At 38.4% G+C, this 15833-nt stretch overlaps 1 protein-coding gene across 15 annotated transcripts in view; it reads left to right on the forward strand.

Moving 5' to 3' along the window:
* Window positions 1-15833, forward strand: part of clip1a (CAP-GLY domain containing linker protein 1a) — a 157503-nt gene that overhangs the window by 75952 nt on the left and 65718 nt on the right. For 11 of the 15 annotated variants that reach the window (XM_072587422.1, XM_072587425.1, XM_072587426.1 and 8 more), the window contains 3 exons: window positions 9726-10670; window positions 13112-13228; window positions 13884-13941. In XM_072587422.1, the coding sequence (XP_072443523.1) occupies window positions 9726-10670; window positions 13112-13228; window positions 13884-13941 (1120 nt within the window). The remainder of the gene's footprint in view (window positions 1-9725; window positions 10671-13111; window positions 13229-13883; window positions 13942-15833) is intronic. The other 4 variants (XM_072587430.1, XM_072587437.1, XM_072587429.1 and 1 more) reach the window with 3 other exon arrangements.

The raw sequence follows: 15833 nt of genomic DNA on the forward strand, positions 1-15833 counted from the left end.
ATTCTTTTCCTGAACATTGCCTCAGGCAGATTCGTAATTTTTTTCAATCTTGGAGTTGTTCTCGACCAGACCTAGGTCCCGGTCCCAATCCCATAGCCTGGCCATTGCCAAGGCCATCTATTTCCACTTCTATACTGTTGCTCATCTTCGCCCTGCCTCAGTCCATCTACCACTGAAATCTTCACCTCTACCTTCTGCCAAATTTAGTGTTCTCTTCACCATCCCATCTTAAACACTGCTACGTCTCCTCACTTGTACCAATTTAACCATCGGTGGACTGCAAGCAACCATAGGTCAGTGTCTTGAATAGAACATTTCATTGTCTTCAAATCCTTTCATTGCCTCAGTCCTAGTCCATCATCCTTCAAAACTTCAAGACAATGAGTTCAAATTTCAGTTCCTAGATCAGAAATTTAAATGCAGTGAGTTAAATAAATTTGGAATGAAAAGTGACTGAACTTGATCATGATACTATTCACTGTCGTAAAATCCCATCTTGGTTACTAATGACTTTGAGAGGTGGGTATCTCCCACTTTTAATAGTTAAGCCTTCAGACTACAAGAAATATAGTTGACACCAAACTGCCCTCTGATATAGCCTAATGCTCCAATTCCAACACAGTATAGTAATAATAAAACATAATGGATTGCCTGCATCAGATTTGGACACTACAAAGGCACACCTAGTCCACACAATTCTACAAAGTCCTTGTCACGCACATCTGTGGAACTAGTGCCAACATTGAGAACTGTACTATGAACTAATACATCAACTGAACATGGGTTTGCTCAGAGAATTGTGCTTCTTACTTAATGCCCTAGACTCTCATCCCATCTCTGGTATGTTCTATCTCAAATGAAGGATGAACCCAGCAGATAATGTGAGGAGCAGGTGAATCGGCCTTTTGGGCATAAGGCCTTCTTGATTAAGGGTTTATGCCCAAAATGTCAATTCTGTTGCTCTTGGATGTTGTTTGACCAGCTGTGCTTTTCCAGCATCACACTCTTCAACTCTGATCTCCAGTATCTGCAATCCTCTCTTTCTCCCAGCAGATGATGTGGCACAGTCAGGGAAGGATGACTGTGGAGGTTGTCATTTTTGAATGTGGACCCAATGAAATCTTATGGCAACCCATCAAATATGGGCAAGGAATTTCCTGCTGATTGCTCTTTCTTGTGCTGTGCCAACTGAAGACTCAGTTTTCCTCTACTTGGAAGATTGTCTTCTGGTTAATGAGCATCTGTCCATCATCAACTGCATTGATAACCACTACTGATTCAACTTACTGTGTCCTGAGGGTCGAAACTGACACAATGGGTCTCCAGTAGGTGGCGAGAGAAACCATACAATGGGCAAACATACTTGGTCCTATCTTCTTCGGTTTTCCTATTTCAGATGCACCAGCCTGTGACAGTTTTGGGTAGAAGTAACTCGTGCATCGTCCTCGTGAAGGCAAAGTCCTCTCTTCACACTCCGTGAAGCCTATCATTGTCCCAAATGAGAGACTCTAAACATCTCCATTAAGTCAAAACTGGATCTCCATCAGTTATTGTGAGCTATCATTAACAGCAAAATTGCATTCCAACATAATCTGCAACCTTATTTTCTTGCCACATCCTCTACCATTAGCACCAAAGCAGGGGACCACATCAATGAGGAGTGTGCAACTACATGTTAGGAGCAGTACAGGAAACTGAGTTGCCAACTGGGTGAAACTACAACACAGGACTTAATTGCTTAAACAGGTTGAAGAAAGTGCATCCAACTTCAGTCAGAAGTGCCAACTATCTTGGCCTCCTTCTGAGATCCCCGGCACTTAAATTCCAATATTCAACTAATTTAGTTCACTCCATATTATCAAGAACCCTTAAGGTAGTAGGATGGATGGACAAAGTAGTTAGGAAGGCATATGGGATACTTGCATTTATCAACCAAGATGTGAAGTTTAAGAGCAGAGGGGCTATGTTGGAACTGTACAAAATGTTGGGTAGGCCACAGCTAGAATATTGTGTACTCTTCTGGAATCTATATTATAGAAGGAATGTGAATGCACTGGAGAGGGTGTAGAGGAGATTTAGGAGGATGTTGCCTGGGCTGGAGAGTTTTAGTTATGGAGAGATTGGATAGACTAGGTTGTTTTCTTTGGAGTAGAGGAAGCTCAGGAAGATGTATAAAATTGAGCGACAAATGGAAGAACTTTTTCGCTTTGTGGAGAGATTACTGACCATAGATCTAAGCTAATGGGCAGGAGGTTTACAGCGATTATGAGGAAATGTTTTCTTCCAGAAAATGGTGGGAATCAGGAGCTCATTGATTGTAAGGGTGGCAGAGGCAGAAATCCTCTTAACATTTAAATATTAAGTTGTGTGTTTGCATGATGCCAAAGCATGCAAGTTTCTGGGCCAAATGCTGGAAAGTGGGCTAGCATAGCTGGGTGCTTGTTTTTGACTGGTTCAGATTCTGTTGGCTGAAAGGCATTTTACTTTGCTGGAGACCTGTTCTGACTGTACATGATTTGAAGGCACTGTAAAGGTTATGGATTTTGACAACATTCCGGCAACAATACTAAAGATGTGCTTCAGGAGTAACCATGCCCCCAGCCAATTTGTTCCAGTACATTTATAATATTGGATCAATCCACCTTGTGGAAAATTCCCCAGGTATGTCCTGTATGTCAAAATCAGCACAAAACCAGCCCTGCTAATTGCAAACCTGTCAGTCTCTCAATCATCAGAAAAGTGATGGAAAAGGTCATCAACACTGCTATCAAGCAGCACTCACAAGGGAGTAACTGCTCCCTGACATTTGGTTTGGATACTACCAGGGCCATTCATCTCTTAACTTCATTATGGCCTGTGTCCAAACATGGACAAAGAGATGCACTTCAGAGTTGAGGATAGAGTGACTGCCCTTGACATCAGAGCAGTATTTCATTGCGTGTCATTAAAAACGCCTAGCAAGGCTAGAGTCATATAACATGGCAACATGCCCTTCGATCCAGTTAGTCCACGCCGACCATGTTCCCAAACTAAATTAGTTCCATTAGTCTGCATTTGGCCCTATTCATGTACTTATCCAAATTTCTTTTAATATTGTAACTGTATATGCAACTACCACTACCACTAGCAGTTCATTCCATGCAAGAACCACACTGTATATATATTAAAAAGTTGCTCCTCATGACCTTTTCAAAAATTTCTCCTTTCACCTGAAAAAATATGCCCCCAATTTTGAATTCCCTCACCCTAGGGAAAAGACACTTGCTATTCACTTCATGATTTTCTAAACCTCCATAGGGTCACCCCTAAACCTCCTGCACTCCAGTGAAAAAGTCCCAGCCTATGTTTGTGACTCAAACTCTCCATTCCCATCAACATCCTGGTAAATCTTTTCTGAACCCTCTCCAATTTAATAATGTCCTTCCTATAACAGAGCAAGTAGAATTGCACACTCCATAAGAGGTCCCATCATCGTCTTGTACAACCACAGCATGATATCCACACTCCTGTACTCAAAGGTCTCAGCAATGAAGGCAAACGTGCTAAATGCTGCTTTAACCACCATGTCTACTTATGGTGAAAATTTCGAAGAATTATGTACCTGAATTCCTCGGCGCCTGGGTTGATGGGATTTGAGGGGAAATCTCTTGTTCACAGTCAGACCAAGTTCAAAGGAGGTTTGTTGTGGTTGGTGGAAGTTAATCAACTCCATTCGAGGATATCAGTGCAGGAGTTCTTTAAGGTAGGGCCCTAGGAACAGCCATCTTCAGTATGTACACTGATTATTGCAGGATGCTGAGCACTACTTGAGACTCCTCAAATGCTGAAGCAGTCTGTGTCCAAATGCAGCAGTGCCTGGATTTTGTTTTCGCCCTGTGTGTGCAAATGCTGTTTGCCACTTATTACCCAACTGCCAGATAGTGACCATTTCCAACAAGAGAGAATTTATAACCATTGACCCTTGATGTTCAATGGCATTACTGTTGTTGAATCTCTCGCTATCATCAATTGAACTGGCCCGAAACTGATTTGGACTAAGCATATGCATACTGTCTACAAAAACTGATCTGAGTCCTGGAATTCTACAGGTAATTCGCTTCCTGTCTCCTCAATGCCAGTCACAAGATACAAGTCAGGAGTGTAATGGAATACTCTCTCCCTCAATTACCGAGATGGGTACAATTCCAGAATGAACACTGGTTCCTGGCTGCATGGTCTAGGCTAAAGCAGTCTGCTTGATTGGCAACCACTTGCAGTCATGCTCCCTCCCTCACTCACTTTCCCTCCCTCACTCACTTTCACTCCCTCACTGTCATGCTCCGTCCTTCACAACATGCACTTTCAATTTCCTTCACTACCAATGCACAATTACAGCAATATATCACGTCAACAAGATGCACTGCAGTAAATTATCAAGGCTCCTTTGACAGTCTCTTCCAAAAGAAGGACAAAGGAAACAGAAGCATGGGAATATCATCATCTGCAAGTTTCCTCTAAGCCAAGCACCATTCTGACTTGGAACTTTATGCTGTTCCTTCTCTGTTGCTAGGTCAAAAACAAACATTTCTCTGCCTAACAGCACAGTGGGTGGCTGTAGACACTAACTAAAGCAGATGAAGACTTACCAACTTCTCTGGAGAAAGTAGGAATGAGCAATAAATGCTAACTCACCAAACAATACCTAGATTCCATAAACAAATATAATGGAAGCAGCATGCTATAGACTGAGGTAAGCTATCCCAAAACAAGTGAATTAGGTCTAAACTGTAGTTGTGCTGCATCTAATATGAATGGTGGTAAACAATAAAAGAAGAGGGGGAGAAGACTCCAGGGATATGCCCATCCTTAATGCTCACAGAGCCTAGCGCACAAATACAAAACATTTTGCTGAATAATTCAAAACCATTTTCATCCACAAGTATGGAGGGGATAATCCATTTGGCCTCCTGAGATCTCCAGCACAAAAGTTAAATTTCAGTTCATTCTATTCAATTCCCTCCATGTGATATTAACTAAACACTCAGTGCAGTGGATGCAGCATAGACTATGGGCAGTGATAGCTTCTGGCCTCTAATTGAGCTTGCCTAATAGCTATCCCTGGACTTATACCTGACAAATGCAAAATTGCTCAAGTTTATGTCTACAAAAAGGAGAGAAAATCCATTTTAGCCTACTACTGTCTCACCAGACTACTTTGAATGTTAGCTGAAAATGTGTTGCTGGAAAAGCGCAGCAGGTCAGGCAGCATCCAAGGAACAGGACAATCGACATTTCGGGCATAAGCCCTTCTTCATTCCTGAAGAAGGGCTTATGCCCAAAACGTCGATTTTCCTGCTCCTTGGATGCTGCCTGATCTGCTGCGCTTTTTCCAGCAACACATTTTCAGCTCTGATCTCCAGCATCTGCAGTCCTCACTTTCTCCTACTTTGAATGTTAGCAAAGTTATGAAAGGTGTTGACTGTACTATAGCATCATTTACTCACCAATTACTTACACAGTGATGCTGAGATTGGGCTTTGCCAGAAGTGCACAACTCCTGCCCATATTGCAATCTTAGTATAACATGGACAAGACAATTGAATTTCAGCGATATAACTATGACTGCTTTTGACATTAAAGCAGCAGTTGATGGAGTGTGGCATTGAGGAGCCCCACATTTCATTCTCAGGATATCAACAAGGGAGCTCTTGTGGACAGTGTCCTCAGCCACCTATCTTCACCTGCTTCATAAAAGAGCTTCCTCCCTCATGATTTGTGTGCAAAGGCTGTAGTATTTGCTCTTTATAAAAAGCACTGCAATAACTTGATAAGCTGCTTTCAACAGCAACTCCTAAACCCGCAACTTGTATTGCTTAGAAGGACAGAGAAAGTAAATCACTATTCCTCCTCCATTATTGGACCAAAACTTTGGAGCACCCTACCTTAACAGCATTGGAAGCATTTAGAATAGACTACAGTGGTTCAAAGATGTGGCTGACCACCACCACCTGCAAAAAAAATTAAAGATAGTCATTAAATACTAGCTTTGTCATTGAAGTCCACACCCCAAGAACAAATAAAAAAATTTTTTACCTTCCTCTCCATTTGTCATTGTGTCTTCAACTGTACATATAAAAGGCACTGAATCTTTCTCCAGGAACCTTTTACATTAAGATGCTTCTGAAAGGGCCTACCTCTTTAACCATTAGTCATATGTCCTAACATCTCCTGGGACATCATCAGTGTTTATCTGATTGTACTCCTTGAAGACCTTTGGGATGCTTCATTATCTTAAGTACAAGTTGTTATTGGTTTGAACTAGTCCAAGGAGTTTCTAGCATAGTGGTTGTTTTTCCGGTATACATTTTTTCTTTCTGACATGGAAATACCTATTTAGTTGCTTTGTTTTAATAGATGCACATGGCTGCGAACCCACAAGCCACAGATCTGCATTTTAAATAGAGCTCATGTTGGTTCAATAAAAGAGCAGTTCTGTAAGAGTTATCCATTTTTTTTTCACCAGAAATATTGAAGAACTAAGTAATACCCACCTGCAGTTAGTCTTTTAGCAAAAACAATAGTTGTTGCAGTGCTGCATACTGGCTGAGAATTGATCCGGTTCTCAAATGTTGATTTGATTTAATTTGTGTGAACGTTTTGATAAAGGTCCAATGGTTAAGGGTTGTTTCAAAGTCCTACAATTAGCTTTGAGCTCAAACTTGAGAATGACAGAATATATACTGTTGTTCATTGTAGTAATGAAAAGCATTGTAAATAGTACTGCATAAGTATTTTGGCAGTACATGGCAAGTAGAAAATGTAATAATGTTTTACTAATTTTTTTTGATAACATTCACTACCAACGAGCTTGCGTTTTTAAAACAAACTCCAAAATCCCAAATGTTATTGAATCTGTATAATTGCCATAAATTCAGGTCAAAATGGAAACTCCTAATTTGTGTATGCACAATGTTTGATATATTGATTTGTAATGTGACTGATGTACCAATTTCTTTTAAATGATTATGGATATACAAATTAAAGGAAGTGATCTTCGAATTCAGGACTCATTCATAGGATATAATGCTTAAACTCTATGATAGTCAACACTGACCATTTGTAGAGTATTCAGAAAATAGCAATGGTATTGTTTTAGGACTTCAGATTCCCAAATCTTTAACATTCATGAGCCAAGTAAAATGGGTATGACAAATCATTCAAATATTTGAAATACTGAAAAGAATAAATAATGTAAATGGAATCAGAATTTGTGAACTAAGAACATAGACCGAAGAGTAGGAGAATAAGAATTCTTGCCTAAATTTGTAGCATTCCTGCATTTAAATAGTTTGTGATACAAAACAATATAATGTCAATTAATGCATTGAAAGCTGAGTGAATATCTGATTTGAAGTAAGATTGGGATTATAATGCAGAGCATTAAGGAGTTTATCTTGATGGAAGTTAAGTGGGAAGTCTATATTGCCTTGAGGAATAGCCCTACCTAGTGAGTGCATGTACAGAAAGTACCAAGTAGCTTTTAAAATAAAAATGAAAAAAACTGTGGATTCTGAAAATCTGAAGCAAAAACAAATTGCTGGAAAGTCTCAGCAGTCTGGTAGCACCTGCCGAGAGAAATTAGTTAATGTTTCTGATCCAGTGACTCTTTAAAAATGACCAGAAAGCTTTTATTTTTCTGTGTTTACAGCAATATTGACATTAAAAAGATCGTGGTTGACTCTGTTTAGTATTGTCATGAACACAACCATTATATCAATTTACTTACACTGTATTCAGGAGTTTCTGTTTTCTACCTGAAACTACTCTGATCCATAGAACATAGAACATAGAACATAGAACAATACAGCACAGAACAGGCCCTTCGGCCCACGATGTTGTGCCGAACTTCTATCCTAGATTAAGCACCCATCCATGTACCTATCCAAATGCCGCTTAAAGGTCGCCAATGATTCTGACTCTACCACTCCCACGGGCAGCGCATTCCATGCCCCCACCACTCTCTGGGTAAAGAACCCACCCCTGACATCTCCCCTATACCTTCCACCCTTCACCTTAAATTTATGTCCCCTTGTAACACTCTGTTGTACCCGGGGAAAAAGTTTCTGACTGTCTACTCTATCTATTCCTCTGATCATCTTATAAACCTCTATCAAGTCACCCCTCATCCTTCGCCGTTCCAACGAGAAAAGGCCGAGAACTCTCAACCTATCCTCGTACGACCTACTCTCCATTCCAGGCAACATCCTGGTAAATCTTCTCTGCACCCTCTCCAAAGCTTCCACATCTTTCCTAAAGTGAGGCGACCAGAACTGCACACAGTACTCCAACTGTGGCCTAACCAAAGTCCTGTACAGCTGCAACATCACCTCACGACTCTTGAATTCAATCCCTCTGCTAATGAACGATAATACTCCATAGGCCTTCTTACAAACTCTATCCACCTGAGTGGCAACCTTCAAAGATCTATGTACATAGACCCCAAGATCCCTCTGTTCCTCCACCTGACCAAGAACCCTACCATTAACCCTGTATTCTGCATTCTTATTTGTTCTTCCAAAATGGACAACCTCACACTTGGCAGGGTTGAACTCCATCTGCCACTCCTCAGCCCAGCTCTGCATCATATCTAAGTCCCTCTGCAGCCGACAACAGCCCTCCTCACTGTCCACAACTCCACCATCTTTGATGACTTTGAACATTTGCTCGTAGTAAGCATATTATATAAATAGTGGCAAACTGTTAAGTCACGAAAATCAATACAGCCAAACCTGATTTTTATTTTGTTTCTCCCCCCCCCCCCCCCACCCCCGCAAGTCATCAGGCATCCACATTTTTCCTAGCTGTAGTTCCAAGCAGTAACTTGAGGTGATTAACTTAAATGAACTGTACCAGACTATAGATACCAGGCCAGTTCTTTTCTTACTCATTGTTTTTGCTAAGATCAACTAATTCAGAAAACAATGCAGCTATTACATTTATTTGATTTTTTTTAACCATATGTACCTGTGGCTTTTGTTTACTATTTGTTGCACTGTTTTCCATATACTGTAGTATAGGTATGAAAAAAAAATGCAGAGGAGTTTTTAAAAAAAAAAACTGTTCTCCTTTTTTAACTCTTCTGTTTTCTCGGAGCTAGTGATACACCTAAAGTACAATTCCACAAGCATTGTATGTCCTCTGGTCCCCCTTGCTAGATGTCCAATATTCTTGTGTTGTCTTGATATTGAGTGTCAAGGTTAAAGAAAATTTCAGCAAATTCACATCATCCTGTCTCACACTTCACTGCACAGAGATGAGGATTAAGTACCAGTGTGACTCCTCAGTCCAATTTAGGTGTTGAATTGATGTACCTTCACCATTCCCTAATATAGTACATTATCTAGGATCATAGGCAAATAATTCAGTCTGGTACTTGGCAGGTTTGTATATCTGAGCATTATCTTATATGATTCCCACGCAGCCACTGGAAGAATGTCATAATTATTAATGGCTGTTCTATGTCAAAACAAAATGCACTGTTCTTGGTATGACTAAATATACAATTGGTGTATTTGAACTTTTAAATTGTTAGTAAAGATTTTGAAAGTCTTACAGTAGTTTGCTTAGATATATTAGATACACAAATGTATCGCAATTACAAGACTTAAGTATATTCTGAAGAAATATGAAAACTTATTAAATGTATTTCACATTGTTATTTACACTTTCTTGGGGGAAATGCACAGGTAGCCACAGTGTCTGAGAAGTCAAGGATTATGGAGTTGGAAAAGGATCTTGTGTCACGCACAAAAGAAGTTGCAGAACTTCGACATAGACTAATGAGCACTGAAGGCTCAGGTAATGTGGGCAGTACCTCTCCTCTCTTGGAAGAACTCAACAGTATGCGAGATAAGCTAACAACAATGAGTACAGAGCATAAAAATGAACTTGATGCACTCAAAGAAAAATTTGAAACCTCAGAAACAGCCCACCAAAAGATTGTTAGACAATTGCAAGCTGACAGTGGAAAAATATCCAAGGAGAATGAAATCCTGAAGTCCAAATTGGATCAAGCCAATATTGAAAATTCAGAGGTTATTAATCTGTGGAAATGTAAGTTGGAGTCTGCAATTGAATCTCATCAGCAAGCTATGGAAGAACTCAAGTTGTCTTTCAGTAAAGGAGCAGGTGCCCAAACTACAGACCTCCTAGAGCTGAGAAGTACCTTAGAAATGCTTAAAACTGAGCATCAAAAGGAACTTGAGAATATTAAAATTAAACAAGATTTTGAAAAGTCTAACTACCTAAAAAAGATGGAAGAACTAAAATCGCAACTATTAGCAGTTACTACAGAGAGTGAGAAAGGTACAGAAATTCTGAAGTCGCAACTGGAATCTGCTACAAATCAACACCTGGAAGAGATGGAAGAGACCTTGGCAAAGTTACAAAACACTCAACTGAAGGTAAAGGAACTGCAAGTGTTGCAGGATAAGTGTAATGAACAGGCCCAAATCATAGAAGCCGTAACAGCTAAAGTGACAATGGCTGAAGAAAAAGTGTTAGGATATGAATTGCTGCAAGAAGCTGAGTCTCAAGGTAAAGAGGAAATCAAAAGGCTTGAAGAGAAGCTTATGGTCTTTGAGTTACAAAGGAAAAACAGTGAAGCTTTAAAACTTTCTGAAGGTAGCAAGGTTTGTATAATTTTCCATCAATTTATTTTATTTTTCCATTTCTCATCCCCTTTTCAAATTATGAACACATTAATTATTTAATCACAAAGCAACCATAAAATTAATTAGCAGGGTGCTAGGAAGCTGTGGTAAGTTTCTTTTCAGTTTAATATTTGTGAAATCTAAGAGGTTCTCTTGCAAATAAAAACTTTAATGTCCATTATCATCAAAAATAAAAAATAAGTTCAACACCATTGCTGACCATTTTCAGTTTGGTTTATGAACTTCTGATTCTAGGTCATTAAAAAAAACCTGTGATTCTTGCAACTCCAATCCATGATTTTAAAAGAATCAAGATTTTTTTCCCTTTTGAATGATTTTGCCTCTTGCTTTTTACAAGGTCCAGACATTTTTGCCAAATGGATCTGGCTAGCAAAGTGTTATGAAATCAATCTGTACCATATTCTTAAGAATATTAAGTTTTAGATTAGATTAGATTACTTACAGTGTGGAAACAGGCCCTTCAGCCCAACAAGTCCACACCGCCCCGCCGAAGCGTAACCCACCCATACCCCTACATGTACATCTACATATACCCCTTGCCTAAGGCTGCGGGCAATTTAGCATGGCCAATTCACCTGACCTGCACATTTTTGGATTGTGGGAGGAAACCGGAGCACCCGGAGGAAACCCACGCAGACACGGGGAGAATGTGCAAACTCCACACAGTCAGTCGCCTGAGGCGGGAATTGAACCCGGGTCTCCGGCGCTGTGAGGCAGCAGTGCTAACCACTGTGCCACCGTGCCGCCCACAAGTTGTGAAATTTCTATAGGAAGAAAATGAAGTGATGAATTTGCAAATGTTTTCAAGTTTAATATCATGTCCATATGTTTCTACAGCCTGTGATTATCATGTGTAATAAATATTTTTGATATTGAAATGTACGTTTTGAGCATATCTAGCATGTTATTGCATAACAAGCCAATTTTTCCAAAATCTGTACAGCGTAGGAATGGTATGGTATCATTGATGGTTTGCAAAGTCTTTTGCTGTGATGTAGGCTGTTCTTTCTACTGATCCTTTTTATAAAGGAATATTATTGAAATTTTCATATGATCTTTTAGCATGGGAAATGCATTGCTCTAGTAAAGTACTGTATTTTTCACCTAGATGTTATAGGCTTGCTCTTACTGTTTGATTTAATTAAGCATTGAGCTTTGTTCTTCGTATCCCTGTAATGACATAATTGATATCACAGTTAATTTGGAAGCTGCATTTCTTTTTCTTTTAAAAAAAAAACTGCTCATTTTGATAGCTGAATGTTTATTATAGGAATGTGCGCATGTATACATGTGGTAAATGTAATCTATTCCCAAATTGTCAACCATGACTACTGTAATATGGACACTTGAAATGCATGACCACTATTGTACATTTGAAGACTTATTTCTTTACCTTTAGCCATGGCAATGTTTGAATATCTGCATATATTTTGCCTTTGAATTATTATTCAAAAATAATCTAAATGATATATAACAGTACATTATGGAATATGTTAAATATTGATTTCATTGTCTTATACAGACTAAAACTAAAAGTTGTCTTCGTTTCAGTGTGCATTTTGCAGTTTTCAGAATAAACAAAACCACAGACACACATCTATATTAGCTGAACAGAATAACTCATTTAGGTGAATTTTTATGTTAGTTAATATTTGACAATCAGCATTCAATTCTTACTACAGAATTGTTCAGTAAAGTAGAACATCAAGATATGAGTTGGCCTAAATTTTAAGGGATGAGGTGTTTTCAGGTGCAGATTATTGTATTTTGAGTGAATAATTATACTGCATTAGACTTTGACTGTTACAGTGCCAAATTGTTTCATACCATGTATTTGCATGCTATTTATTGATTTATCTGCATTGTTAATTTTGATTAAAACAAAGATAACATTTTTACATTTCTATTAATTTATTCTGCTAAATTGCTAAATTAAAGCTGCAATATTCAAAATAAGAAAAGTCAAATGTTTTACGGGAGGAATATTTAAACATAACTTTCAGAGAAATCAGTCTTGAAAATTTACCCAGCCCTTAATTTCTTTGAGCAACCTACCTCATGCTTAAATAGTTACATAGGAGCTAACCAACCTGCCTCATCTACTATTAATACTGTAGAAGCTTAAAAACAGAAATTTGCAATCACAACAAATTCCATGCTATACATCTCTACAACTCTAAATAATATATGTATTTCTGTGTTTTTGTTCATGTATTGTTTTGGTCATGTTTTGAAAATTGAAGTTGAACTGTGTTTAAAAATTTTAAAGAATTGTTTTGTCTATTGTAGCTTTAAATTTGTTTTTTTTTCTCTTTTGAGTTTATTCTTGATTTCTGTTATTTCAGGACATTCATCTGTTTTGCTTTTTTTTTTGCAATGAATTTGCATGCTTTTATTAGGTTACTGATTTGACCAAACAGCTTGAGGAACAAGCTCAGGCAGTTATTAATTTGGAGAAAAACCTGGCTATAGTGAGTCAGGATAAACAAATTTTGGAACAGCAACTGCAATCCATGGTAAGTGGCTCATTGCACTTCATCTTCTGAGTGGCAAAGTCTGTTTGAGATAGGAATAAAGTACTGTTTATAGTATTTTTAAAAATAGGTGCTTTGTGAAATATGGATTTTCATAAGCTGAAATCTTTCCACTGTTCGTCTTTTATCAAATAATTAGAACATTCAGTACTTGTTTAGTTACTGTTCGTGATGATGCTTGAGTGTTTACATTTGTTTACTGAAGCCTACAAGCTAATGCCAATACTTTAGTAGTTGCTGTTTTGCATTAGTCTTTAACAGTGTTTGAGACTTCATTTTTGTAATTATAAATTTCCTGAATAGAAGCTATCTGAGTTATAAAAGCCTGTTACGATAATACGTTGTTCTTTTCTTTCCCTTCAAATGTAATGGCTGTGGTAAGTGGCACAAAGGTTTACTAACAAACATATGTTGTCCAAATAAGTGACAAAAATGCTTCCTTGATATTCTCTGGTGCCTAAAAACGTGTTTGTTGTGATTATTGCAACATTCCTTTTTTTAATATTATTGTATGTGATTATTATATGTTATTTGTTGAAAATCCTTTTATAATCTTGAGCATTGAGGGAGTACTATTAATTTTTTAACCTGGGATGAAATGACTTGAAACTTTTAAAAGTAGTGTGCTTACTTTCAGAAGGAAAAGCTTGACAGCACATCAGAGACACAGCAAAAACTACAGCAGACTATGCAAGGTCAGTTAAACTTATTCAAGTTCAATAAAGGGTTTCCCTGCTTGAACTTACTGAGGGCATAAGGCGTTTGCAGCAAAGATAATGGTTCAAGGAATTAAAGATAATGTGGTCAGATGAATAAAGAGATAGTTGGAGGACCAAAAGTGATTAGTTGAATGAACATCTCTCAGCTGTAAAGATGTGATAACAAGTCTGTATTTGGATACTTTGTATGAGATGTTGAGAGTTAATAGCAAATAATCAAAATTTGCTCATGTCATTAGATTTTAAGATGCAGTTGATAGAAATGAAGATCACAAAAGACTTCAGGGTAATGCATGCTAGCAGGATGGTCAGAGAGATGGTGAATGAAGTTTGGGGTGGAAAATACGAATTTCTTCTGGGAAGAAAAAGGTAGGGATGTGTGCAAAGTATGATACCATTGTGGAAGGTGAATAGAAAGACTTTATGCATCATAACAACAACTTTTTATTGCACTTGTAGCATAGTAAAGCTTCACAAGGCACATCACAAAGCACTACCAAATAAAATTTGACATCAGAGCTGAAAAATGTGTTGCTGGAAAAGCGCAGCAGGTCAGGCAGCATCCAAGGAGCAGGAGAATCGACATTTCAGGCATCAGACCATGTTGTCAGGGCAGATGACTAAAACCTTGCTCAATGAGCTAAGTTGTAAGCAGTGCCTTAAAAGAAGAAAGAGGAATGAAGACTAGAGGAGGGAGTTTGAGTGTAGGGCTTTGGCCGCTGAAGGTGCTACCACTATTGGTGGAGGCAAGTTGAGTCAAGGCATTCAGAAGGAAATAGGATTATTATCTGTAAAGGAAACTGTAGGGAGGAGCTAGAGAATAGTTGTAGTGAATTGCTCATTTGGACAATCGGTTGAATGCCATTCTGTACTATAACAATTAAGATTCTATAAAGCATTGGGAGGGTAGAATTTAAGAAGCCAGCTAAGAGTGCATTGAGATAATGGAGTCTAATTATTGTTAGTGCATAGTTGAGAACTTTAGGGACCATTGAGAATGAGGCAGTTAGAATTGGGCATGTCAGAGGTGGGAATAGGTGGCCTCAATGGCACGGCTACATGGTCAGCAGCTCATCTTGAGGTCAGATATGTAATGAAGATTGCAAAGTCTGTTTCAGCCTCTGGCAGTTACCTGGGAGAAATATGGAGCTACTGGCAAGGGAGTAAAGCTTGTCATGCTGACCAAACCAATGGCTTAGATCTTTTGTAATGAAGGTGTAGGTGCATACCTTTGAGAGAGGAAACTCGCCAGGACTGACTGAAAGCACAATGTTCTGAACATTTTAAAAAATGTAACATTTGGTTGACACAAATGGCTGGTGCAGTGTTGCCATGGTACAAAAACAAATTCAAATTCGACCGATCAAAATCCAATCATGTTTGAATTTAGTGTTTTTATGACATCAAACCAATGAAATGATCAATCATTTGGGGTATAAAACTTGACATTTTGAACAATTAGGGGAGAACTGCTAAGAGCACCAACAAAATAGACAGTTAGCTGAATAGTTCTCTGAAATGTTCTCATCCATAAGAAAAATTGTGCAGCAGAAGACCAAAGAAGAGACAACCCAGAAAAACAGGCGAATCAACAAAGCTGACTGGTTTTGAAACATGATTAAGTTTTTTGTAAATCTTACTCTGAGTTGTTTTATCAGATCAGTATTGTAGAGTGGAAGGTAAAAGATAGGTTTAAGAGAAAGGACTAAATAATTATGGTTTTAGTGTTCTCTGTTGGACTTCAGCAATAAAATTGTTGATTTTTACTTTAGTGAAATCTGGAATAGTTCTTTGCCTCTCAATGTTTAATGGATTATGGCGCGAGGTGAACTTGTCTCTGTGTCAGGTTTAAATTAACAGAGGTTTTA

The sequence above is a fragment of the Chiloscyllium punctatum genome, chromosome 17 (genome assembly GCF_047496795.1).
Source record: "Chiloscyllium punctatum isolate Juve2018m chromosome 17, sChiPun1.3, whole genome shotgun sequence".
Taxonomy (NCBI): domain Eukaryota; kingdom Metazoa; phylum Chordata; class Chondrichthyes; order Orectolobiformes; family Hemiscylliidae; genus Chiloscyllium; species Chiloscyllium punctatum.